This window comes from Cottoperca gobio, chromosome 15 (genome assembly GCF_900634415.1).
Source record: "Cottoperca gobio chromosome 15, fCotGob3.1, whole genome shotgun sequence".
Classification (NCBI taxonomy): domain Eukaryota; kingdom Metazoa; phylum Chordata; class Actinopteri; order Perciformes; family Bovichtidae; genus Cottoperca; species Cottoperca gobio.
This window is the reverse complement of record NC_041369.1, coordinates 14,904,854-14,931,227: the sequence shown is the minus strand read 5'-3', so window position 1 is coordinate 14,931,227 and position 26,374 is coordinate 14,904,854. Positions and strand designations below refer to the sequence as shown.

The 26,374-nt window shown below is 42.0% G+C and overlaps 3 protein-coding genes across 5 annotated transcripts in view; 1 reads left to right on the top strand and 2 right to left on the bottom strand.

The window, feature by feature from the left end:
• zcchc24 (zinc finger, CCHC domain containing 24) overlaps positions 1 to 6,372 on the top strand; it is a 32,502-nt gene extending 26,130 nt beyond the window's left edge. Inside the window, exons 4-5 of one of the 3 annotated variants that reach the window (XM_029449908.1) lie at positions 1,877 to 1,919; positions 2,074 to 6,372. In XM_029449908.1, coding sequence (XP_029305768.1) covers positions 1,877 to 1,919; positions 2,074 to 2,156 — 126 coding nt within the window. In that variant the 3' untranslated portion in view covers positions 2,157 to 6,372. Of the gene's footprint in view, positions 1 to 1,876 lie in introns of all 3 variants that reach the window. The other 2 variants (XM_029449907.1, XM_029449909.1) reach the window with 2 other exon arrangements.
• A 1,146-nt stretch (positions 6,373 to 7,518) lies between these two features.
• ppifa (peptidylprolyl isomerase Fa) lies at positions 7,519 to 9,635 on the bottom strand. The gene is made up of 6 exons (XM_029450480.1): positions 9,311 to 9,635; positions 9,165 to 9,195; positions 8,957 to 9,045; positions 8,787 to 8,883; positions 8,166 to 8,241; positions 7,519 to 8,058 (listed from the first exon to the last, which is right to left on the bottom strand). Exons 1-6 carry the CDS (start codon positions 9,452 to 9,454, stop codon positions 7,923 to 7,925), a joined length of 573 nt encoding a protein of 190 aa, XP_029306340.1. The 5' UTR covers positions 9,455 to 9,635; the 3' UTR covers positions 7,519 to 7,922.
• Positions 9,636 to 13,634: 3,999 nt separating this feature from the next.
• Positions 13,635 to 26,374, bottom strand: part of zmiz1a (zinc finger, MIZ-type containing 1a) — a 73,081-nt gene continuing 60,341 nt past the window's right edge. The window contains exons 6-23 of the mRNA XM_029450233.1: positions 21,936 to 22,071; positions 20,102 to 20,216; positions 19,753 to 19,973; positions 19,448 to 19,649; positions 19,060 to 19,341; positions 18,339 to 18,518; positions 18,052 to 18,120; positions 17,784 to 17,949; positions 17,520 to 17,661; positions 17,137 to 17,347; positions 16,862 to 16,967; positions 16,558 to 16,718; positions 16,381 to 16,448; positions 16,209 to 16,277; positions 15,916 to 16,118; positions 15,288 to 15,469; positions 14,575 to 14,886; positions 13,635 to 14,351 (exon numbers count right to left, since the gene is read on the bottom strand). Of these exons, the coding sequence (XP_029306093.1) occupies positions 14,244 to 14,351; positions 14,575 to 14,886; positions 15,288 to 15,469; positions 15,916 to 16,118; positions 16,209 to 16,277; positions 16,381 to 16,448; positions 16,558 to 16,718; positions 16,862 to 16,967; positions 17,137 to 17,347; positions 17,520 to 17,661; positions 17,784 to 17,949; positions 18,052 to 18,120; positions 18,339 to 18,518; positions 19,060 to 19,341; positions 19,448 to 19,649; positions 19,753 to 19,973; positions 20,102 to 20,216; positions 21,936 to 22,071 (2,933 nt within the window). The 3' untranslated portion in view covers positions 13,635 to 14,243. The remainder of the gene's footprint in view (positions 14,352 to 14,574; positions 14,887 to 15,287; positions 15,470 to 15,915; positions 16,119 to 16,208; positions 16,278 to 16,380; positions 16,449 to 16,557; positions 16,719 to 16,861; positions 16,968 to 17,136; positions 17,348 to 17,519; positions 17,662 to 17,783; positions 17,950 to 18,051; positions 18,121 to 18,338; positions 18,519 to 19,059; positions 19,342 to 19,447; positions 19,650 to 19,752; positions 19,974 to 20,101; positions 20,217 to 21,935; positions 22,072 to 26,374) is intronic.

Here is a 26,374-nt window from a genome sequence, read left to right as displayed (position 1 = left end):
TTTTTCTCCCCCATGGAGTTTACTGGTGAGAACCTCACTCTTCTCTGCCCCTGTGTCTTGTGGCAAAGCTACACACAGACAAGCAAATTCCCTGCATTTGCAATGTCACCCACTTAACATATTTCCCTTCTGTCAGTGTTTGAAATGGACCACTAACCTCTGTGTCCTCGAGTATCAAAGAGTTCAGCCTCTCAACACGGCTCCCTCCCACCCTGCAGATTCCCATAAATAACCTGAATATGTATTTTCCCATCCACATGCATAAAATATTTGTCCCTCTTAGGTGGGAAATATATTTCTCAGACGCCCAGTGCATTTGGTTTCAACCAAGGGCCTACTTTCCACTGGGTATGATGAGGATAGGTTACTCACTGATTTACCACATCTGGTCACACCAGCTTTTAAAACGGTAACATTTCAGTGAATTCAGTTGAAGTAGGTTTAATAAATCTGCGCAAATATTGAGTTTAACTTTGTTTGACTTTGACACCGTTGATAAATAGCAAGCCGTCGTGCCCGTGCTGACTTATGAGAGCATCCAAAATGGAGGTAACTAATGTAGCTTCTTAGCTATGTTGCTCTTCCCATCTTTATTTAACCCTCTTCTGTCGGAGTATAAACTCATAAAAGAAGACAAGTCATTGTCAATCGATTGATCCTTTAGCGATTAAGCTAACGAACATGCTAACTGACAGTTAAAGCTAATTAAATGACAATTAGTAGCCTAAGCTTGCTAGCTGAGAGAACATGTTTTGCCCTCTTTAATTACTCTTTATTGAATGAAAGTATGTACAATCCTGAAAACAAAATGCCATGGGGAAGAGATATCACAGAACAGAGAAAATAGAAAGGAGTTTGAAGAGCTATTTTGACTGACTAGCGCTCGCATGTTCCTGGCTTGCTAGCATGTTAGCCGTTAGTTCACCAGTTAAAGTAGTGCTCTAACAGAGTCCTGTTTGAGTCACTATGTCACCAAGCCTCAAACACAGCCCATTTCAAGAAGATGCACAGATGTGATTCCTGCTTCTGTGGCAAACACACACATGCTAAATAAAGTTATATGTTATTGATCACTGTAGGGGAACCTTCTCTTTTCACTTTCTTCAAATGGAAAGAGCTCAGACTGCAGCTACTCGATTGAGATTAGGTTTATGCTCAAGGACACTTCAGCAGGGAAGATGCCGGCAACTCAGGGGCTTGAACTCAGTTCCTTCTAGAGACTGAGGGGACCCCATAACATATGCATCAGATTTTCCAGCTTTCCTCAAGGACCTAATGTCTTTGACGCACCGATAGTAAAGTCTCAACACTTCCTGGCAGACTTATTAGTGGACGACTGAATAATCTCCTTGTAGTGACCCATGGTAACCTGGTTTCCTTTCGTTAGACCTCTTGGAATAAATAGCGATTTTGTATTTAAAAAAAATGCTCTAACAAGAAAAGAACAATAGATGAGAAATACATTTTTCCTGACAGATTGTTAAAATAACCTCGAAATGTGCTGGCTCATACAGATTCCCTTTGTCCTCGATAATGATTCCAAGAAAACAGTTTGCTGATATTTCCATACAGGTCAACATGATCAAATGCATACTGAATCTTTTTCTATAATACCAGGTTGGGAAAGTGCGCTGCAAGTTTCCAGAGCTGTTGGTGTGTTGCCATATCTCTGTAACTAATTGTGTTTAGTAGCCTACACGTCTGGTCTGTGAAGAATTTGGGCGTAATGTTGGAGGCCAAAGTAGTTAGGCGTATAGCAGAGTCGAATCTGGTGCCAAAGTAACTGCTTGCATAACTCAGTTTTATGTGTGTGCTGCTTGGTTTGCTTTCTTCAGAGTTTAATATGACTCATTATTGATTCTGTTTGTATCCTCAGCGCCCTTTAGAGAAGCCGGATGGCCTGGATGTTTCTGACCAGAGTAAGGAGCACCCACAACACCTGTGCGAAAAATGTAAAGTCCTGGGCTACTACTGCCGCCGTGTGCAATAATCATCTTAATTCAGAGTCAGAGAGCAACAAGTCCTATTGCTCATCCTCCATCAAGGCTGTTAACTTCCTCCCTTCACATCCAGGTTCCCCTCATCCCTGCTCTGCACACAACATGGCGTCCGTTCCTCCTCACGTCTACCCATCCTCCCAGAAGCCTCAAATATAGACAGTCGCTCTAATCCTTTCTGTCCCTCTTCTCAACCACCTCTGGAACACAGATTATTTTAATCATCATGCTTTTTTTTTTTTTTTTTCCAATTGAAGACTACACCCAGGAACGAGAGGAACATGTTAACGTAAGATCAATCTCTCAAAGTGCTCTTCATCAAAGCAAACACTAGTCAAAATCAGTGATTTTGTTGTGTGCCTCATAAGCCCATTGATCCAACTCGATGTTTAACAACAGCTAAAAGTGTTTTGATGAATCGGCATGTATTTTTAAGGGTGTCACTGACAGTATCGGTCTCAATAGATTACCTCACCTTGGGGTTTTGTTGGCTTTGTGTTTACAGAGATCTGCCTTCCGTTTCCCTGCCAAGTCAAGCGTGTGGTAATGTGACAAACGTTTAATCCGGGCCTCTCATGATGGTATAATGTATTCGAGGCCTTTGATGTCTTGCCGTATTAGGGTCAACAGCACATCTTATTAACTGTGAATTAACTGAGGGACAATGTGCCATACATCCCGAGCTTACATTTGGCCTATTTATTTTCTTGTTATCTAGCGTGCAATTAGAATTTTAACTGGGACATAAAGAAATGTGTTTTTGTATGTTTGTATATCACATTATTGTGTAACTGCTTCCACGTGTCTTTCGAAACTACTGTAGGTTCAGTCGCTCCTCGTCTAGATTTAGTGCGTTGCTATTAGATAAGGTTTCATTCGCTCTCCCTAGAGTATTTTTGTTGCCACACAAATGCTCAGTTACCTGTAGGTGTTAGCGATGGGTATAGATGTTAAATAAATTGTGTTACTTTGAAATTAAGGAGCTGTCGGAGAACAACACTAGTTTTATTAACAATAATCTTGCCGTCCACAGTTTCTTGCCATTCAATTTTTCAGAGCACTTGAAAAAAAATTAACTGCTTGCCACAATTTGATTAACATTATGAAATATGATTTTAGAGATTGAACGTCACATGTAAAACCTGATTTAGATTTGAACCCCAAATGAAAGTACAAATGATGTTGGTTTGAAAGATTCAGAAAGACATGCGAGTTCACATGTAAGTGCCAGTTGATGCCTGGCAGCCTTAGTGGAGTCAATTAAGCTGAATGGAAACGTTTCCAAGATCTTGCTCCCTTAAAAACTATGTCCAACAGCTGATTGTCGTGTAAAGAGTGTCTAGAGGGAGGTGATGTTTTTGGGGTGAACTGCAAGTTTCAGGTCGCTTGAAGATATTAACAAGAGTTAATCTAGGAAGGCTGATTTGTGATGTGGTGATGCTGAAGATTCAAGGATATATTGAAAGTGATGATGAATTAAGTTTACACATTTTTTTTTTATGAATATAAGTGCCTACTATTATGAACCAATGTCTTTAAAGGAAGAGAAGTACACATCCTGTTTACATATATCCTTGTGCAGACCTAAAGCACTACAGAGGAAATTCATGTAGTTTTGACTTATAGAAAACCTGCCTTTTCAAGGAACCTTGTTATAGGAATGTGAACTATTTTATATGTACTGTAGGTCTAGCCTTGTAGAAGCTGGTTGATTATATTTTATACTGTAACATACTGTATGTGCCTTAAAAAAAGATTATAATCATTCTGAAGTATCAGGACTATTGGAGGCCATTTGAAATTAGGAAAAGACATGTTGGGATAGGCTCAGAGATGGGGCAGTATACGTGCACGTGGTAACTGTGATAAGTAAGTTTAATGCAGGTTCAAAATGTGACAAAGGACAAGAAAATTATACAGTTCCTCTAATTGTTTGAACTGGCATGGTGGGTGTTCGCTTCAACAAAGTTTGCTGAGTTGGAGGCATGGGCTGAAACAGCGTTTCCAGCTGGCAATAACAAATCCTACTGTGGTCTGTTGTCATGGAATATCCACAAAGATGTTATTTCTTAGTCGATCCTCACAACAGAACGCATGAAACTGTGGACCTCACACTTTTTTTTGTTTTTTTAATCTATTGTAGTTATGTTTATCCAAGGAATTTGATTTTATCAAAAAAATATACACTCGCCTTAGTGGGAGTTTGCATTGGCTGATTATGATACCTTACAGTTTGGGGGGATTTAGTTTTGGGAAATTCCATCTGTAAAGGCAAAGGGGCACTCCAATTAAGTTACACAAAGTTGGAAGGCTTGCAAGAGACACTAAAGAATAGTTGAAATCAATGCAGAGGATATCCAAACTTATAATCACTCGTGTGGCTCAAACGCTAGATCCTACCATTCCCATAATGCAATAGCATCTTTCATTAGACTCCCCCTGCCTGTTAATGCCCACATCTCTAAAACTCCCAGTTCCACACCCGCAGTTTGTAACCCAGGCCTTTTGTTAAAAATGCTTCTCCAAGCCCAAACTGAGGCACCGCGATGACATCATTCTCAGACTTGACAAAGCTCCTCCAGAGCTACAGAAGACATTATAGTCCGAGGAATGCTCCCGATGACGAGTAAATTAAGTAAGTAAAATTGGTGGAGTGCCTCTTTAAGATAAGGAATTTAGAGACCTAATCTGAATGAAAGATTCTCCTCTCAGTCGGGAACAATCCATTTTTCTTACTGTTAACATCGTCTTTCTTTTGCTCTGTGTGACGACACTAACCTGAACCTTATTGTCCACATCATACCATGTGGCTGTAGTGGGAGGAATAGATACCAATGATGCCTTATGAACTAACCTCATAAACAAGTAATGTTATATATGTGATTCATTATTCTGCCAGAATAATGAGAAACCGTGTTAGAGAGTTCGATTCCGCCCGGAGACATGTTATGAGGAGGCCATTTTAAATGGCAAATCAAGAGCCAATGGAAGCAGTTGATACAAAACATTTGAAAAAAGAAAGAAAGAAATCTCTGCTTTCAGAAGTAATGTCTTGAATTTCATATACTTGACTTTTATAGTACCTTTTTCAGTTCAAATTTGTTATTTTCTATGAATGAGATGTGTATTTTGGAACACTTAATAGATGTTGAAATTTTTTTTAAGCAATCTGCTAAAACGCAAGAGTTATTTCCCTGACAAAGATAGACTGTTTTATGTATATATTTGATGGCCATCATTATCAAGGATAGTAGCTCTTTAAAAGTGTTATGCAATATTGAAGCTTTTTTTTGTGTGAAGAAGGGCCTATTGCTGAGAAATAAACAAAGCTGGGAGTTTTTCTTTTCTTTATGTTTTACAATAATCTGAGGGCTTATCCTGCAGAAATATTTATGGAAAGATTTTTTACAACACTTTTTGTATAGAATATGCAACAAAGTTACACCAAGAAGGAAATATTGATGTCTACATAGAGTATTATTAAAATAAAGCTGGTACATAATTAATACCCTTTCTCAATTATAAGCCATTGTATTTTTGTGTTTTGTTTTATGATGTTATCAGTGTTGAATAATGATGTTCTTCGGTTGTTATATGTAACTAATTATGAGCTGCCATTTACATCCATACAGTCGCATGTATTCATTGTGTAAACACTATTATGAAGATATATATTGTGTTAACATGCAGAAATCTTTTTTTTCCTCTTAAATAGTGATGGATCCTCACCACTGTATAAGCACGTTAAACTGTGAGATGTAGTTTGCTTAAAGCACCAATGACAAGAAACTATTATAAAATGTTATAGTGTTATTAGTAGTTTAGAGAATGTCAACTTTTGTCAAGAAAGCGTGTGTGACAAAGAACTATTTTAGAGTTTGCATGTGCATGTGTTTGGTGTTTGAATGAAATATTATTTTGTGCAATGTATACTTATTTAAATACTTTACAGTAGTTTGCTACCGTGCGTATTGGTTTTAACATTATCAGCAACTTCTGATTGTTATAGAAGTATTTCATTTAGTGTAGCCTCTACGAATAATACATATTTACTGAATGTAATGTGTTAACACTTATGTAGTCAATTTAGAAAGTTATATTTGTATTCTCTTTACTGTCTGTATCACTCGAGATGTTTGTGTTGCAATATTGTAATATTTGATTTGGACAGAACACAGACATGAGGTAGGGAAGACAATGATTTTTTTTTTTTTGGGAAACAAGGACAGTCATGGTTTCGAGAGTAGACCACAGGTCTGTTTTTCATGTCCATGAAACGGCATTCCAAAATGTGCCTTATTTGTTAGTTGGGAAAACATTTTAGTGCTTTAGTGCTGTTGAGAGTTTGATGAATAAAAGTCATATTGAATTAGGAGTTGGATTATGTGGTTTCATTTCTGTGGGTCCTCTGTTGAATTGTTACCAGTAACTGGGAGGTGTTTTGATTCCAACCAAAAGCAATTGATTTCTGAGAACTCTCTATAATATTCATTGTATAGTATAGAGTCACACTGTACAGCATCTTACGCAAGACTTGAGCATATGGATTGTGATAAAGAGGCTTTTTAATGGATTATTCATGGTGGTTGTGTAACGCAGAAGGGGGTCTTGTAAAACTTGTTTTTCACTTTCCGTGAAAGTGCTGAAAGATAACAGACACATCGAGCTGACAGGACTTGATTACAACACTTTGAGTCAAACAGCGGACAGGGAAACCAAAACACAAAAAAAAGGACACCCAGCTGACATGGGGTGCCGTGTGTTAAATGGAGACATTTACAGCAAAAAGAACCAGCTTTTACCAGTTGTAAAGATGTCATTGTGCGGCATGTGTACTAACTGTTTGCCACAGCACAGCCGTCTTGGGAGCCAAGTTTCCATGAACAATATTGGACATGCATTCCAAATAACTAAAACTAAACCAGAGGGTGGGGACCCAAATTATATCAAGTTTGTTACAACATCTCATGCTCAAACAGAGTGAGAGCTGAGAAGTCTCTATAGCAACAATGTAATCTGAGAATTCAAACAAACGGTGGAAGGTCAGCGCGCATATGGTTTCATTTAGGGGCAAGAGCCGCTTTTTCACGTCGCTTCATTATTTACTTTCATAAAGTATTAGCTCGATAAGCAGCACCACCCAGTCTCTGGCTTTCAGACATGTCCTGGCCTCCTTTCCTCTCCTCCAGATGCTCTGTGTTCAGGGAATGAAGAGCGGCCCACATACAAGCTAAAGACATTTTCAGGTTCCTTTACGGTTCCAGCAGATTAACTCATCTGCGTTCTCCGTGTGCAATGAGGCTATAGCCTGCTGCTCTATCATCTGTCAACTGCATTTATGTGATATTTCAGCTGCACTGTAAGTGGATGTCACATGATGTCACATCCTGCTCTGATGGACAGGAAGTTGGTCGCGCTGGAGAGCCGGTGTCTAAAAAAAGCTGATGGATCATTTCCAGGAAGCTGCCAGCAGGGTCGGTGGCACATGTGAGCAAATGTCCTGTATAAAGACCAGAGCTGGTAAAATCTGAAAACAGTTTTATTTGGCAGTAAATGGAGAGTAATTGCATAATAAGAACATTTTACATAGTGGGTGACAAAGTAAATGCAAGACATCTTCTAACAACATAATCCAGAACAGAATAATACCAGAGTTTAAGGCCCGGACACATTGAACCTACATAAAAAGAACTAGGAAAACATATGACTGTAAATAAACAAGCAGCTGTTATGATGCATACATGAAACAAAACAGTGTTTACAGACCATCGCTGACATCGGCCGACAGTCGTCTTGGCGTGTGAACAACAGAATCACCTGTAAAAGTTTCTTCTTGAAAGAACACGGGACGAAACATAAAGTAAATATCACATTTTTTGCGTGCCGATTCATCGGAAAAGAAGTCCACGTGTGTGATCTCGGGTGTTATTTCATCTCCCCGCAGTCGGTGATGACAATTGTCTTAATCACTCCACCGTCATGTAAACCAAACGATTCCATCTTAGTGACCACGTCCATACCTTCCTTCACCTGGCCGAACACCACGTGTTTACCATCAAGCCTTTCAAAAGAAGAGACAAAAAGGAACTTCAGCAACTGGAAAGCGATTGGATTTGGATGTGGTGAGACGATGAGGCAGAGCTGAGATGAGTTCTGCAAAGTATTTACCATTCAGTTTTAGACGTACAGATGAAGAACTGGGAGCCGTTGGTGTTTGGCCCTGAATTCGCCATTGAAAGCGTTCCTGCAGAGATCAAGAAGCGAACAAGTAAATCAATTAAACGTAACGCAGTCAACAAGATTGAGCTGGGCCATTAACATTTAGGCCTGACTGGAGCAAAACAGAAGCATGACACGAGTATGTGTGTGTTAGGCCTGTTCCTCTTCTCTGAAACGCAAACTGTGATAATATCGCACTTTAAAACAAGCACCAAAATATCAGCATGTGGATTAAGTTTATTCAAGAAAGGAGTTCTTTTTTAATTAGTACATGTTGACTCACTAAAAAGTAGGTCATTCACCTGGGGATTGCAAAATCCATATAGCTAGTGGTTTTAGTGCTGCTTGAAATTAGGTACTGCCATCTAGTGGAGCGGCAGCTATGTTTAAAGATATCAATCTGGGAAATGATACTGTTAGGAAGCTGGGGAAGTGATTTACATGCCATAACAAACAATAGCTACAGATTGATAGATATATAGATCAGATTACAAAGCTATATGGGTGGATAAAGGATTCTTTTGACAGAGATAAAGTAGTACATTTGTACGCCAAGCTGTGGAAATGTACCTGGCCCGGTGTGTTTTAATTTGAAGTTTTCATCTCTGAATGTCTTCCCATATATAGATTTCCCTCCTGTGCCATTGTGGTGGGTGAAATCTCCCCCCTGTAACAAAACACACAGCATCAGACAACATGGTCAAACACTTCATGTGCTGCATCTTCACTGGAAATCTGACCTGACACATGAACTCAGGTATGACCCTGTGAAACACAGAGCCCTTGAATCCAAAGCCAGGTTCCCCCGTGCACAGTGCTCTGAAGTTTGCTGTGAAATCATTAGTTGTTTTATTCATTCAATTAATGTTAACAACAAGTCAGATGTACGGGTGAATAAAAACAAATGCAAGACTGGATATTCAGAAGCTATAGTTTAAAGAAACATACCTGCAGTCTTTGGCACTACGTCTGCATTCAACTGCAAGATAATACAAATCACATTTAAACTCCCGGGTTTACACTGAGCCTGTCTGTACATATGTGAGTGCTGGTGAGACCAATGTCTTCTGGAGAGGCTAACGCTAGCTAGCTACCTCAATAGTTATTCTTCCAAGAGGCTCACTGTCGGCCTCGATGTCCAGAAACACGACGGGGTTCTTGTCGTTACCGGAGGAAAACAGCTTCGCAGCGGCGACGCCCGGGGCGCTGTATCTCACGCGGTTTTTTATTCGTAACATCACTGCTCAGCTGACAGGGTGAGGAGGACCTGCAGGCCATGGGTGCTGGTGGTGTTTACATGTGACGTCACGTGGGCTTACTGTCAGGTCCCCCGCGCGGAGGTGGAACAAACAGCGACACCACGTGGGGAGGTTCGGGGAGTAAAAAGAACTTCATTTAGTTTGACAAACTTAACTCGTACAAGGTTTCAATTTGTTGTTGTGGAAATGTATATTTAGTTATCATATGACCAGGGTGGTATATTTGGGTGACGTGATAACAACTAAACCATCTTACATGACAACTGAGGAAGGCCAGGCGATGTGGTGGAAAGCTCCTGAAAACACTGAAACATTATGGCTGCTAAATATGCCACTTGCTTCCACAACAAATGAGACAACAAACAGGATATAGACATTTATAAATGTACTTGTACTTACCACCATCTCCTTTTTATGTCATTTATAGCTGTCTTGTATTATCCCTATTATTAATATTTATTTATTTTAACATATCTTTAACTAACTTGGCTACTATTACTAATATAATACATGTATTATACGTATGTTTCAATGAGTGAGCACAGAAAAGAAACTTCATTGGATATCAATTTTGCATTTTGTGCAATTTGCATTTGTTTTTCTGCTTTGAACTATAAACTGTGATGTTAATGGTTTGTCTGAAGTCTTTATAACTTTATGCTTCCTCTATAAGAAACTCATGTTGTAAGTTAAACTATATAGCACTACAGAAGGGGCATGATGAACATTATAAATCTGTTCATAGCTTCGATGTTGCTTTGCAAAAAACATATCAATATTTTGCCTTTAAAACTGCATGTGCATGATTCTTTAAAATATTTCTAAAACCACAAAGAGGTGTATAATGATAACGTAAATATTAGTATAGATGATGCTGCTAATTATTAATCATTTTCAGGTGTTGCAAACGTTTTAAATAAGATGTAACTTTATCATCAGCATCATTGTTGACAGTGATCTCAATTACATTGATTCATTCAGCCATACAATAAGAGTAGGTAAACTTATGCTTCGTTTGTCTGGATCAATCATACTAGCACTAGCTATTAAAGCTCAAATCTGTGATAAGTAAATAAAAAAAATATGCTGATTATTTGCTACAGTAATTAAATCCATCTACTTCCTTTTAGTATTTATTGCTGCTTTAAATAATGCCCTTTTTACTAACAGTTTATGAAAGAACTAAATATTAAAGTGGTTAAATAGACCTTTCACAGCAGACATTTTTTGACCCGTCATTGCAGGAACACAGCACAGGTGTTACTAATAACTAATTAACGATGCCACAATAACTAGGAGCATGAAACTAAAGTAGCTATAATTAATTTGATCATTTACACCTGTGTGTTTCCTACTGTGACATGTCAAAAAATATCCTGAGTGGAAAAGGCCTATTGGTTACTCTGTGCTATTCCATGATTTTTAAATGATTGTAATTGCAAATGCTATGTACATAGAGTTTGGTACTGTCGGTGTCCTATGGATTGTGTAGCACCAAGTTACAGTCCTTTATCTTTTTGTGCATTTCTGTAATGGTTTAATATATGCTGGTTGCACTTTGTATGTCAAAAGACGCAAAAGGCCATTACTTGTGTTTCATCTGATTACATATTTATTAGATAAATATTAGGATGTCACGTCATCTAACTACATACAGATTTGCAAGACTAAAAATCACAATGTTTTTCCGACCAGTTTAGAATATGAAATGATTGTACATTAGATGTACAAAACCAAAGAGACAACTGCCACCTGTTGTGCCAATCACTTCAGAGATTGTACCTTTATAGCATATTTTGCCAAATTGCATAAAAATGATACATTTGTCAATTTCTTTTACAAACTGTAAATTTGGAAATAACCCCTCAGAGCCACTAAGAGCTCAATGTCTCCGAGTCCCAATTATACCTCAAAAAAGGTTTTGATAATTTCGTCGCACCTTTATAAAGTACACAGGTAATAGAGAAATACACAGAAGTTTAATATTACACAAAGGAAACATTTCTTTTTTCTTGGGAACCCCACATGGAGGGGTACATAAAGTATCTTCCATAAATGAACAGGCGTGGTTAGAGAGGTCTGTACAGACTCAATTTGCCAATTCAATGTCTGACAGGAGGATGCAAGCTTTACAAATTCTAAATACACTATGCACACTCCCTCTGGAGAAAATGAATACATTTCTGTTAACGTGTCTCTATTTGTCATTTACAATATATACACGTATCCCTTACATCCCCGAATCCACCCCCCAACCCTCTGCCACAGCCTCCCCTTGTAATGCAAATAGGAGGGGGTCTCCCTCAAATTCCATTTTACAATATTAATTGCATTCTCTTTTAAATCCTCAACTCAATCTCCAATGTCTGCATTCAGACAGTACAATTTGTGTCGCTCAAATTACTAGACGTGATTTTGTGAAAGGTTGCAGTTACAGTTACACACTGTGTAGGGAGATAAAACATCCCAATGCGGCAGTGCATTGTCTTTAACAAACATATAAACGAACACATACAACATCTGATCCTTCAACTGTGTTATATGCAGGCGATTTGATCAATTTTGAAGATCAGTAAAGCCATATTTGGTTCTTCACACGGATTACAAATCTCGAATGGGGGAACTTTTAGCCAACAACATACAGTATATTTTAAGTTCATCAACTGTACTGCATAAAACTGTGTAAACCAAATTATATGTAAAAACACTGGACAAAAATAATAACTTAAAACTTGAAACAATATCAAATGTGAGGAAAATACATCATTTACGCTCGGTATCGTTATCAAAAACTCATCATCAGGCCTCAAAACAATCCAGAGGACATTTTGCACATTCTCACTTTAAATAAAGAGGACGAGGTCACTTGTTCCAATGATATCAAACAAATCATTTTTGGAGAAATTTGGACCTCTAAGCTGCATTAACAATCTTTTAGACAGAAAACAACTAATTTAAAGCTGACCAATTCTTTTACATAAAAACATAAAAAGTATTCTTACAACTCGACTGCTGAGCAATTTGAATATTCCTTTTCACTGATGCATTGTCACAGGATAATGGAAAACAATACACAGGTAGTCAATACAAGGCCAGTGAGAGTGCATTTGGATCAATTCGTTACAATATTGGACTGGTTATAAGGGATTCTGTGTGTGTGTTTGTGAGTGTGTGTGAGTGTGCGTAGTCCTTGACAGACATACAGTACCATGTAGTTGCCAGTAATAGATAGGTACAGTACTGTACAGTCACAAAGTATTCACAAAGGGTATATACAACAGCTCTGGAAACACTGTTGGATCATGCAGGATGTTTTTCCCAAAAAGATGCAGTTCAACAGTACAAAACGACAAAAGGAAAGATCAGAACAATCACACAGACGTTTTCTATAAAACACAGTGATTTAAAAAGTTCTGTAGACGTCTGTAGGATGTTGTAATCCTGCTCTTGCACCAACATAACATCCAGGCCCAACCCCTTACAAAAAGCATAGGACAACTTTGGTGATGTGTATCTGATTAATTCCAATGTGGGACAAAGATAAAACACATAAAAAAGGGCGACAAAAAACAAAAAACAAAAAAAAAAAAACAGGATGAATTTGAAATATAATAATAAATATAAAGACAAGAGAGAAACTTATTTGATCAAGCACGTTTAGGCTGGACAAAGACAACAGGAGCCATTGGCACACATGCACTTGTGAACAAAATGGTGCTCAATTTGATGAGGAAGAGCAAAACATTACAATAAATACACAAGAACGACTGCAGACCGGGGGGAGAGAAAGTACAGAGGCAGCTCTTAAAGTGGATTGTTTTATCTTTCATCCATTCAATATTTTCCTTCCCTCCTCTGTCTCGTACTTTCTCTCCCCGCTGGCTTTCACATACGCTCGCAGGCAAACAAAAGAGGACACGTAAACATATACACACATACGTATATACACACACTGACACACTCACACACACACACACACACACACACACACACTACATTGCACAATGTGCGCTCGTTTCCTCTGTTGACACTCGAGGACATTTTAGCTCGTCCTTTCAGTGCTCTGATTCTGATGAGTTCCAGTTATTTAACTGTCACACACACACTGAGACAATCTGGGATGGGGGGGGGGGGGGGGGGGGGGGGGGGGGGGGGGGGGGGGGGGGGGGGGGGGGGGGGGGGGCAAAGGGCATGGCATGTGCCAAAGTTTTGGAAGAACACATTTCAAATAGGATAAAAACACTCTAACAAAACAATGTTTTTTTCACAAAAGGAAAATGATGATAAAAAAAAAAAAAAAAAAAAAAAAGCTGCAACACTTTTTCCAAGAGCCCACAAAGGCTCCTGTCTCCTCCGTGTTGCTTACACATGATGATTATAGCTGCACAGTTTTCAGTTGAAAAGTCACAAATATCATATATGTATATATATAATATCACTTTAGTGCCCGCCAACATGGCTGAAAATGGTGTGTTTCGAGTCAGAGGCGGTGGAACTGGTGCGTGGAATCTTTACACGAGGGAAAAAGGGAGTGCGGGGATGAGTGGCGTTCCTGTTTTCTCCCTTGGAGTTCCCAAACAGGCGCCTCTTTTCAGCCGTGCTCCTATGCCACACATTATCTGTTGATAAACTGTGTATGTGTGTGCGTGCGTGAGCATAGGAAGCTGCTTGAAGTATCGATAGGAGGTCAGTTAGGTGTCTCTGGACGGACAGTCAAACACATCACGACTCCTCTAGGTGCATGAGGGTTTCTAGGGGAGGTGAAGGGCTAGTTGTTCTCAAAGAGGGAGAGAAGGTCGTCGTTGCTGTTTGAGGGAAGGTCGGGAGGGTCCAGGTATGATAGTAACTCGTCTGGGTTGGCCAGCTCTGGAAGCAGCTGTGGATAAAAGGCAGAAAGAGACACAATGAGTGGCTAAATAACCCTGAAAACATATTTATCTTTCTGACGCTGGAACACTTTGGATCATGCTCAAAAGTCTGTTGAAGCCAGAGTGAACAAAAACAAGCATAAAAGAGTCAAACAGAGCAAAGAGATGAAAAAAGCTGTAGCAGACAATGTTAGCTGTTAACAGAGCAGTGCCCAGAGCGGGCACACTTACATCCAGGGAGGGTTCAGGCATATCCTGGACTCCCTGACACATCTGGCCATCTGAGGAGGGGTTAAAGTTCAGATCGCTGTGGGGGTGGCCGTTCGGCCCAGGCTGCTGAGGATGAGGCTGAGGCTGCGACTGGCGAGGCGGTTGCGATGGTTGGCCACTGTGATGCAAGGGCGGCCCTGACTGGCCACTGTGGTGTAAGGACGGCCCTGACTGGCCACTGTGATGTAAGGGCGGCCCTGATTGGCTGCCAGGGTGGGGAGACGCATGCAAGCTCTGCTGCATGGAGTTATGGGACTGATCGGGATGGGACATCTGCAGGTGCGAGAGGGAGACAGAAAGCGAGAGAGATGGAGAGTGAAAAATAAGAAGGAAGACACGGAGAGTGTTAAGGAGGAGGGAGGGATGCGTGGGAAGGAAGAGAGGGAAAGCGAAATGAGTTCCAGCGTGAATAATATGGAACAGGCTTCTTAAATGGAAGCTGTGATCAGCAGACATGTACAGCTGCAACATTTTACGGCGACATGAGCATGTGAGCATGATTGAGCACACATGCTGGCTAGAGGCACAGTGTCTGATTCTCTTTCAGTGTTGTCTGGAGGTATTCTTCTACAAATTTAAACATATTCCTATTTTAAGACAACTAGACTGGATAGTGATGTACTTTATAGTTATAATGGAGAGGGAAAGCATCACTTCAAGTCGGCCCCACTTACTGCATCATTCATGCCGTGGTTAAGGGGCTTGTCCTGGGAGAGGAGACCACCAGGACCATCTGGAGGGTGGGAGAGCTGGGGGCCATGGATGAAGTCGTTCATAGGGGGACATCCTCCACCTCCACCACCAGAGGGGTTCCCGTGAGGGAAGTCAAAGTTCCCTTGGCTGTGGTAACTATTGCCTTGAAGGACAAACAAAAATAATACAAAAAAGCTTTTGTCAAAGGCTAACTGCAGTTTGGCCTTGCTGACACGATGAATCCATGCTGTTGCAAAAAGTTATCTTTTCAAAGTGGTTACATAAGGGGATATACATGTTTCCCTTTTTTTTTTTTTTTTACTGTTATGAAAAATTTAGCAGAGCAATGAGCTTATAATATTTTTTAAAAAGGTTCAGCACAAAACTCTCCTTGAGGCTTTGTCTTTGTTTAATGCACTGGAGACACGTCAGTAGTTCCTGCTATGAAGTGCAAAACAGCTCACTTTTCCAACAAATGAGCTGACTACCCTGTTATTTATCTACGCAGTCGGATGCTGGCTGCTTTTCTTTACCTGCTCCAGGGTAATCTCCCCCGTTGCCACTAGGATGATGACTCGGGTGTGGGGGGTAAGGGCTAGGACCTAGAACGGGCCCAGGGTCCGGGTCCTGTGCCAGGCCCTAGCTGGGCGATCATCTCCATCACATTGGGCATGGTCATCTGACTGGGGCTCATGGTTTTAAAGCGCTTGGCAAGTGGCCCGTCAGGGTCCTCTTTGATGTGTAGCTCCGATTTTATGGGGACGGGTCGCCAGCTACACGTAGGGTCTATAGTGACCTCCTCAAACTCTGAACTATTAAAAGGAGAAAATAGGAAAGTGTTTTGAAACAATGGATTCAAAGTCATGGGTTGGATTTAGCAGAAGAAAAGAGAAGACACTTACTTTTGGATAGCATTGAGGATTCCCCACATGTACTGGTCCACTTCCAGACCTTCTAATAATGCTGTTTTACTGAGTAGAGGGAAAAAAAAGATATTAGATATAATCCATTACAGGCTTTCCTTATTAGTGATATCATCTTTCCCAAAGAAATAAAGAGCAGCTTTTCACTTACTTGCACACAGGACACCTCCATGTCCCCCTCTCACAGTTGAGCTGCAAGTAGGACTCCAAGTCAAAGCACTGTGGAGAACAACATGACAAATGCTCACACTCTTCTCTGCTCACAGCCACATGTGACACATTTTACATTAGCGATAACATTTGAACAACTCTTTGAATCTGAACAAACCTGGACATGTTTGCAATCATGCCCTCGTGCGGGTAGCTGGATGCGTCGGAAAGTAATGGGACATTTCAGCGACACCTTAATGGCCGTCTGCTCCACACCGTCCTCCCCGTTAAGAGTGGTGCTGCCTGCCGAGGCCGCCACGCTGCTGAAGTTCCTCTTAACTGAGAAGAGGAAGTGTTTCAGAAGGGAAGGTTGCAGATGTACTTATTTCAAAGCTGATCATGAAGCGAAACAGGTGTGAGATTGTGTAATTAAGATGTACTTATGCATATTAAACTACACTAAGAGACACGATGAGCCATACCCTTGGTGATGCAGTGTTCTGCAGGAAGGAGTCTTTTCTTCAGGAGCCCCTGGAGGACGGATCGCACAGATGGCCTGTGGACCAGCTGCAGCACAAACAGGTGGGACTGCAAAGCAACACAAGAGCATGAAAATAAACAGAAAGTCTAATGAGCACAACGCATATACTAAGTTAAATCACTCGTGTGAAGGTCATACCAGCTGATCTTTCTGAATGAAATAATAACATTTCTGTACTGTTAGTAGTTATACATTGTCTTGATAGTGTGTACTCACACAACAGCAGGCGGTGACTGTAATCTGGATGGTGTTTCTTCCAGGTTGGCATACGTGCTTCAGGTGCAAGGGTTTGTGGGAGGTTTTGTTGTCTCCTCTCTCGATGGTGAGGGGCGTGGCGTTGACACTGACCTGGACGGAGGCGGGCCAGTTGGTGTTCATCTGCCTGTCTTCATGGTGGTAGCACTTAAACTGGAGCTCAAGGTCTGACCTATGGGTGTAAGTAGACAAAAGAGTTAGCGATAATATTAGAAGAAAAGAACAAGAACAGATTCTACTCACTTTTACTCTACAGGTGGTTGTGGTGCACACTGTGACATAACGGGAGCAAATGTGCAAATATAATGAAAGTGGAGGCGTGTGTGTGTGGGGGGGGGCCCTACCTCCACATGAGGGTCTGGTGGACAGAGGGTCGAAGGTGGAAGACATGGTTACTGACAGCCAGGTTGTGCTCCAAGCGGAACGGCTCCAGCACTACTCCATCTCTGACTGGGAACGTTAGCCTCAGCTCCTCATTGGGGTTACCTGGGGAGAAAAGAAAAACAGAGGGGGGGGGGGGGAGGGTGAAGTCAGACAATGCGCCAGATGAAATAAAAGAGCACAAGGTTAAAAGCAACCACTTGTTTCAGAATTGCTGGGGTACTCACTCGGAGGGGGCGGAAGTGCTGTCATATTTGGTTTCAAGTCGGGTGGAAACGGGGGCTTCACATCCTGGTTTGGCGACAGGTACGGAGGAATACTACTTCCTGGGGTCATAGGTGGTGTGGGGTTTCCAGGGACCGGGGAGTGGGGGTAGTTACCCGGCCTCGGGGGCTGTAAAAGGCAGGAAAAGTGCCATAATGAAAACATCTGTAAAACTCATTTCACGTACATGACTGGGTCAGGTTGAGCACAAAGGTCTTTATGAAAACATACCCCGTTGCCTTGGCCATAGGAGTATCCGCCTCCAGAGAAGTTGGTGCTCTGACCATTGAAGGGCTCTTGCTGTGAAGGAATAAAGGGCAATTATAATTTGATGTAGTTCCTCACAGCTCCAGGCTTATACCATGTAGTGTGTTCCAGCATGTGCTGTAATTATGACCAGCGATCTATCGGTCCCTGCATTTAGCACAGAGCACCTTGAGCCCCCCCCTTCTGACCCTAACGAGGAGTAGGTAGTTATAGTAAATGGATAGATGGATGAATGGTGTGGCATAACAGACCTTGTAGTACTGGCCCATGGGCATGCCAGGCGGGTACTGTCCTTGGCTCTGCTGCCCTGGCATCCTCTGACCGGGGTAGTTTGGAGATGGCAGCGGCCTGGAGGGGTTCGATGTGGGGTACTGGCCCTGCTGTGGTGGGAACTGAGTGTTCGGCCCGTACTGCTGACCTCCGTAACTTGCCTGGACGGAAGAAGTTGGAGAAAAAAAACATTACATTGATTTCTTAGGTGCGAGATGAGACAAAGGGCCCTATTGGGCACGAACACAAACACAAGCAAAATCTCCTGGCTCACACTGAAGAGGGTGTGAGCCAGGAGATTTATACCATTTTGGTGACGATGGTGCAGACGAGGCGCTAACCAGGTGCAGCTCGGCACAACGTGGAAGAGAGGCTGAATACATTATTAGTAGGATGAATATAGAATCAGCAGGTGGAGACGGGTCGAGCTCCATAATAACAAATACACCCCAGATTTGAATTATTAAAACAATTGCATATTTGAAAGACACTCATTAAAATACAATTAACATAAACAAGTCTATTTGAAAATATCAGTTCTCATTTATCAACGTTTGGAGATTGTGTTTGTCACGCTCGTATGTTGCCAGGAAGTAATGCAAACTTCTTTAACTGTGTTCTCCCTGGTGCTGTCTTTGAGCCCGCAGGATAATAGAGCCCTTAATCTCCAGATTGTTTCAATCATCAGATCTTTCCACTCACCTCTCCAGGATATGGCCTCTTCATCCCCTGCATGGGCATGCCCTGTCGAGGTCCTCCGGGATACCCTTGCTGAGGCATCCTTTGGCCGTGAGCTCCAAAGGGCACCATGCCTGGGGTTCGAGCCTGGTTCATGCCCATGGGAGGCCCACTCATATTGGGGTTGTTCATGCCTGATCCCATGCTGGCTGGATTCATACCTCCAGGAGGGCCTCGTGGGCCTGGCTGGTTCATGAACTGGCTATTGTAGGCCTGTGTGGGGCCCATTTGGAACGAAGAACACATCTGGAGGCAAAACAAAAGTGTTTAATATGAGCAGGTGTTTGGAAATAGGTTTCTGTGTATTGGTTGCTATAGCTATACATATCTTTTTAGCAGGTGTGTACTGTACCTGTCCATACTGGTTCATATCTTTATTCTGAGTTTCATGCAGAGCTGCCACCGTGGCTGTTGCTGTGGCCGTTGCCGTGGCAGCAGCTGCAGCGACAGCAGCAGCTGCTGCAGCGGCGGCGGGCTGAGTGAAGTCACCAGGAGAACGTGAGTGGGAGGTCAGTCCCATACCTCCTTGAGAGGGGTTTGGGCCTCCAGAGTAACTGTAAAAACACAGAACGCATGTTTTGATCATTATGGTAAATGTTATTGCTTTCTTCTTCTTTCTTTCTTTTTTTTTTTTAAGAGTCGTATCCAGTCTCTTACCTCCCGCTGTATCCCCCAGGACCTCCAGGGTAGCCAGGCCTGCCGTACATGCCCTGCTGCATGTACTGTTGGTTGGAGCCTCCTTTGTTTGGAAACTGTTGCTGCTGAGCATTGAACTGGGGAGAGTTGAGCCCTGCCGCGCTGGCAGACAGACCCGATCCCATAGGGTTACCTCCAGGATTCATAGGGTTATTGCTATTCGCCATTGGGTTACCTAGCACCTGGATTCAACAAATACAGGGAGATCACTTATCCATTGGGTTTGTAAGCAGACAAAACCTTCTGAGTCAAGCGTTGATTGTGTGTCAGAACTTATATAATTACACACTGGATGCTGCTCATGACATACCTGGCTCTGTGACGTATTGGTCACGCCCCACACTGTTGTAACCACAGACAATGACCCGGGGGGCTGGCTGGTGTTTTGTTGCCAGGGGACAGAGTCATAGGGAAAGGATCCATCACTGGAAAGTAGATCAAAACAAAAACATGTGCCTGATGTCAGTTGAAGGTTCAATTGGCCAAGAAAAGAGCCAATAGAAAGCCAACAGAGTTGCATATCCGTCCAGAATTTTGAATAATTTGGGAATTCTTCTCGCCAAAATGCTAGGCAATTTGAAACGTTGGGCAAACAATTTCAAAACACATTTTCGGCCAGAATATCTGCTCATGGCTGCTGCACAGTGAGATGGGTTAAACGCTCCAAATGAGTCCGTGAGGAGTTGCAAGCCCACATACACACCAGTGAAAACTAAATATGATTAAATTATTTATTGGAATTGCTGAAAAGTCTCTGGATATGAATCGGGAGAGTACCGTTGGAATGTTTAACATTCTGATTTAAAAACAAATATCAGGGCAAAATATGAGAATCTGTTACATATATTAAACAAGCTAAATCCTCATGGGGAGAGGCAAGTGGCCAGTGGAGTGGGAAGGAACTGCTGTTTTTGGAGAGCAGCTTGTTTTCCCTAAGAGGTTAGCTCTTGGAATGGACGACTTGTTCAATATTTCCTCATAAAGGCACAACACTATCCCGAGATCCTCAGCAGAGGCAAACAGGACTCTTGGCTAACTCCGTGCTTGACTTTTTCTTCTTCGAAAGAGAGCGAGAGAGAGAGAGCTATGAGCACACAATGTTCTTCAAAAACATTACTTCACAGCTCTCTTCCCGGCCGGTTTATCCTCCCACCCCAAATCACCTCGGCTGCACTCAAAGTTATTCTGGCTCTTCTCCAAACAACGGAAATTCCCTGTGTCTGGGTTTGTATTACATAAGCACTGAAGTCAAGATAATACCTTAATGAAGGCTGAACCCACCCTGAACCTTAGTTAGCTTATATGAATTCATTTGGTACAATGACATGGCTACCTTGAAGAAGCTCCAGGAGCATAATGGCTTCTTTTTTCTTTTCTTTATCCTGTATTTGTATTTATCTCCTCATCTCCCTACACACACACACACACACACACTTCCCCACAGCACCCATCCACACAGACACTCCACCAAAAACATACTCTGTTGTGCTTTAGAAACTATTATTGTCATTGTATGCATGTTGTGTTAGCTTCTGCTTGCTCACCTGTTTAATGTGAAATGTCACCCGTGTAATGCTACTCCTCACTGACACATCAGCTGTCTGTTGGATTTTGTATTTATGTCTATTAAAAAGGCTCAAGTCAGTCTGTCTTAGAGTTACTGTTGGCTTCTTTCAGATGAGTAACAGACAACTGACAGATGGCGCGCACACAAGCATGTATCAGTCTAAGTATACGCGGGTTCAATACAAATTCAATCAAACAAAAATATTTGAATCACAAGAATGTAATTAAAAGTATCCGATGTGTCGGACAGATATCACATTCAGCGGGGAATAACAAGAAGCGTGGACAGAAACAGCAGTATTAGCCTAAATTATTCAAACGCAAGTGACTCATACCTGCCGATTCATAGCTGCACTTCACTGATGTTATGCTGTAAAGTGTTTTTCCCTTGATACTCCTCTTTGTACGGTTTCTTTTTTTTTTTGGGATAAATTATGACCCCAGGAAAACAAATAACTTCACACCAGTAGGATGAAAAAACAGTAACTTTGAACCGAATTGAGAATGTGGGTTTGGTGGAAGACATGCACGGTGTTTATTCCTCTGACGGGAGATGTCTCAGAGACTCCCCAACTGACCTGTGTGTGAGGCCGGGCTTCATGCTGTTCATGCTGGGCTGCATGGGGACTTTCCCCTGCGGTTCGTTCTGCCTGCTCTTCTGGTGACGCAGCAGGAGGAGACGACCCAGCTCCTCGCACCACGACGACAGCAGGGCTGCGAGGGAAACACACAGACACACACACATATGCACGTGCGTTAGTCTCCCGTCAGCACAGACAAACACACATTTTGCCTGCATGAACATGGGTCTGCTGTGTATTCATGTGGCATTTAGTGCATCTTTCAACTCCTATGTGTGCATGATCACATAGAAACGACTGGATCATCTTCACACTTTTAAATGCCAACCTCAAATGAATAGATTCACCCCTGTCAGGTCTCTCAACAGTGCACTGTACTGAATGGTACGCTCGTGTCCGGAGACCATCCAGCCTGAAGTTATTGCTGGAGCCTCCAGGGGGCAGCCTAACTCAATAAACCTACATTGATTATTTGCTTGTGTGGATTTCACAACAGTTACATCACTTCATCTCTACCTGCAGTGTAACATATAAACTGAAATCTCTCTACAGCACAAAAGACCTCACACTTTTGTTCTGCCACAGAGTGGGAGGGGCTGAAATGGAGTGATTGGGGTTACAGATATGATCTATGTAGGAAGTAACTTTCTCCACTCATCAACACCACTTCATTCCTCTCCACACTTTCCCCGTCTTCTCATATCTCTAAGGACTAATCAAGCCGCGCAGCCTTTTCATCCTCTTTGTGAAGACGAGACATGTGTTTTTTGTTTTGTATTGTTCCAATTTTCATTACATTTTCTTCACGATGCCAATCAACTTGTCATTCTTGAATCGATCAGAGTCGCTTGGCTTATTTAAACACACTGCCTCTTGATCGTAGAAAGTTGTCTCGACAAACAAACAAAAGGAAAGGTTACAGTGTTCACGACTTAATTAAATAATTTAAGACGCTATTTTTAGCCTCATAGACCCAGATACACCAGCTTTTAGGAAGTGCTGTTGCCATGTTTGGGGTTTGATGTGGAGTTTTAGAAAATGTTTTGGGCCCTTAAGAAATCGTCAGGTTCAAACAGTCTGTGACAATGAAATTGGCATTGATAATGCAATTTACAAGGTCACAAACAACACATGTCTGTCAAAATGCCTTGGAAACAAAAGGGAAATAAAAAGCAGGGCGAGTGAGTGAGCGAGTTGTGCCGACTGTAACCTGTACATTAAGATAACACCTAATCTAAACTGCTTGAGCTAACAAACAAAAAAGGAGAGGAGAGGAGACAGCGGGGAGAAGACGGAGAGGAAAGGAATGAAGAACAAAGCAGAGGAGCGGTAACGTTTTTTTCTTCTTCTGGAGGGTGGAGAGAGCCAAGCCTCCTAGTTAAGGAGGAATTATTCCACCCTGCTATTACGGAGAGCTTATCTCCCCACTAAATCACCACCTCTGCACCAAGGGACTGTCTCTTCAACTGGCAACCCACCATTTAGACCTAAAGATCAGCTCCAAGCACAAGCGATTGAGTCGCTCTGAGAGGGGGAGAGAGAGAGAGAGAGAGAGAGAGAGAGAGAGAGAGAGAGAGAGAGAGAGGAGAGAGAGAGAAGAGAGAGGCGTTGACTTATCATATCAGTGTGGCTAAGAGCCACCAAATCTAACAAGCTGCCAAGGCCAGAAGTCATTCATAATAGAGTGAAGGTCCGCTCTGGGCAACGTGCATATTTAGCCAGCTTAGTACAGTGTACACAACCTTGTTTTCACCTTACAGTCCCTTGTGTTAACACCATCACACACCCGCAACTACGCTACCACACTCCCTCTCACTTTATCTCCTCACTCGGCAGTAAATACCCTTCTCACACGCTGTACACACCCACATTCCTCCCTTCTGTTGTGATCCATTTGTCTGACCTGTTATTAATTACAATATTAGTTAGCAACCAGATGTTCTTTTAACTTCACTAATGGAGAAAAAGAGGAGCAGAGGTCAAAAGTACAGACGATCGAGGAGAATATAAAACAATTTCTTTGTTGCGCCTCGTTTCATCTATTCCACATTTTATTTACAGTAACGCAGTTAAATCAAGGCGTCGGCTTCCTCAGTCCAAATATTCTGCATTGTCAAAACGATGCAGAATGCTAAAAAAAAGTAGATGAACTGAGAAGTTACATGATGCCAAGTTTCTGAATTTCTATCAGAACATTGATTTACAAACATCATGAACTAATAACTTGATGAGCAAATGCTGCAACAGGCGAGATCAAAGAGACAGCTCAGTTTCTGGGAAATGACACAAGCTTTTGAACGAGTGGGATGAACTCAGGGATGTTTTTCTGATGTCTCTGCATGCAGCCTGAATGTTAAATGGTGAGTTTGGCCAAGCTTTGCCCGAACACTGGATATCCAGAGGATCAGGTGGCGGCTCTGCAGAACGTCAGCGCTACTTGATGAAGTGTTGACACGTGGGTTTACAGTTCGGTAGAAAAAGCTGAGAGATTGTAGTTACAGTATGAAACATTAGGCTTATCGGGAGCTTGTGGCAGTGTTGAAGGCACTTTGGGGTTCGGATTAGGTAGTCTAAGATTACCAGTTTTCTTTCTTCCTGAATACTTACAAAATCAAAAACAATGAGTATATAGTTTGAAAGTGCAGGAGCCTGTGAAAGAGGAGTCAGTCAGCAGCTACTGTAGTACTCTTTTCTTTGTTAACAACATGTGTGTCTGTGTCTAATTAATCAGGGAAATGACATCATAGCGTACATGCCATCCCTCTTTGGAAATGTTTAACGGTGTGTTTCCCTGCCTTGGAGAGACGCTGCCGCTGATCCCATAGAAATCCCCTAATTGGGTTTATCTCGGCTAATCTCACCGTTCATACCTTTAAACTGCAAGCGGAGACATCAAAATGCACTCATGACTGCGCAAGAAGTCAAACATTCCCTTTAAACACACGGATATAAACAGTCACTGCTCCGGGTGACTGATGCCTACACACTGCAGGGACGCCTCGAGCCCTCTCCCTAACAAGTGGTCTGCCCTGTCCTCTCCCAGCACGGAGAGCAGAACACACGCTGACCCTCTCCGAACAGCTCCGTTTCTTAGAAGCTGCGGTTGTTTAATTGAGTAATGCCAAGAGACATATGGGCCCTCCTTACTCAGGCTGTATTTAATGCTGAATGGCTGAGTGATACCAGAAGCCCTGGGTCATTCTCACCTCACCTCACCTCAGCCCCTCTGGGAGCAGCAGGGAGGGAGAGTAAGCCCTGGTAACAGGCTGCAAGGCCCATTAACTAATGACAGAGTGTGTGTGTGTGTGTGTGTGTGTGTACGAGTCCTCTTTTACAAGGAAACCCCCATGCTAATTACTATGAACTCTGATAGTGCAGCGTGTGGGCAAGCATCTGTGTGTGGTAAAAGCCTTTGCGCATATCATTCGCCAGTTAAATCAGGACAGATTGCCGACTATCTGATTCTAGGACACTTCAAATGCGCGCACCCCAACATAATTCAGTAAGCTGGACGATGGCGACCCCACTTTGTTGATAAACACCATGACATGATTTAAGGGTGAAGCCCTAGATCCGCCACGTGTACACATCGTCAGGGTTTGGGAAGGTGACCGAGACACCCTCGCCTTCACATGAACTGCTGTGCCCTTTAGGAAGGCGTTTAACACTCAACTCTTTCAACGGTGTCATCGTGCCGGACACTTCCCAGGTGTGAATTGCTGAACGTAACGTGTTATATGACTGCATAGGAAAGCATCATTTTACTTTTTACAGAGTATTTTTTACAGAGTAAAAGTAAAATGATGGTCTCATGTTGTGACAAATGCCAGGGAACAAGTAAACTTCACACACTAAAATGGCAATTTCAGCGGGGTGCACACACAGATTGTATTCTCTCCTGCACCCCGTCAGTAATTCTGTAGCTCATGACATCCTCTGTGTAAAAGGTCAGCAGAGGTCACCAAGAAATAAAACTACTATTTGGCTCGTACAGCTGCGCAGGCACAACGTGGCATAACAATCTTTTGAACTAAGTGTGACAAAAAAAATCACTTAAATATGACAAGGTGTGAAAAAAAATCATGTAAAATCACTTTACAGAACTACAAAATAATATGTATGTGTAGTTCTTTATATATAAATAATTATATTAGCAGAACCCTTTTACTGCTGCTACAGATTTTGTTCAAAAGCAATTACAAACTTGTTTGTTTCCCCAAATCAAACACAACACGACACTCAAGTAGTAATAAAATAAAAAAAGAATTAGACAGCTCATGTCTTGATCACTTTGCCGTGTTTATTTACAACTATTTGACAGACTGAAGTTGGTCAAACTTCATCAAGTTGATCTTGAGTGGCAACTTTTTCCTGAATTAGTTTTGGGGGAAGGAAACACATTGCAGCTTTTTTGTTGTTTTCTTTTGACACATTGC

What these genes read in the sequence shown, in the direction of transcription:
- ppifa (XM_029450480.1), bottom strand. Translation starts at nt 9,454, where the DNA reads ATGTTACGAATAAAAAACCGCGTGAGATACAGCGCCCCGGGCGTCGCC. An exon ending in CGTAGTGCCAAAGACTGCAG is followed by an intron (nt 9,046 to 9,164) that starts GTATGTTTCTTT and finishes ATGATTTCACAG; the next exon opens with CAAACTTCAGAGCACTGTGC. An exon ending in ATTAAAACACACCGGGCCAG is followed by an intron (nt 8,242 to 8,786) that starts GTACATTTCCAC and finishes TGATCTCTGCAG; the next exon opens with GAACGCTTTCAATGGCGAAT.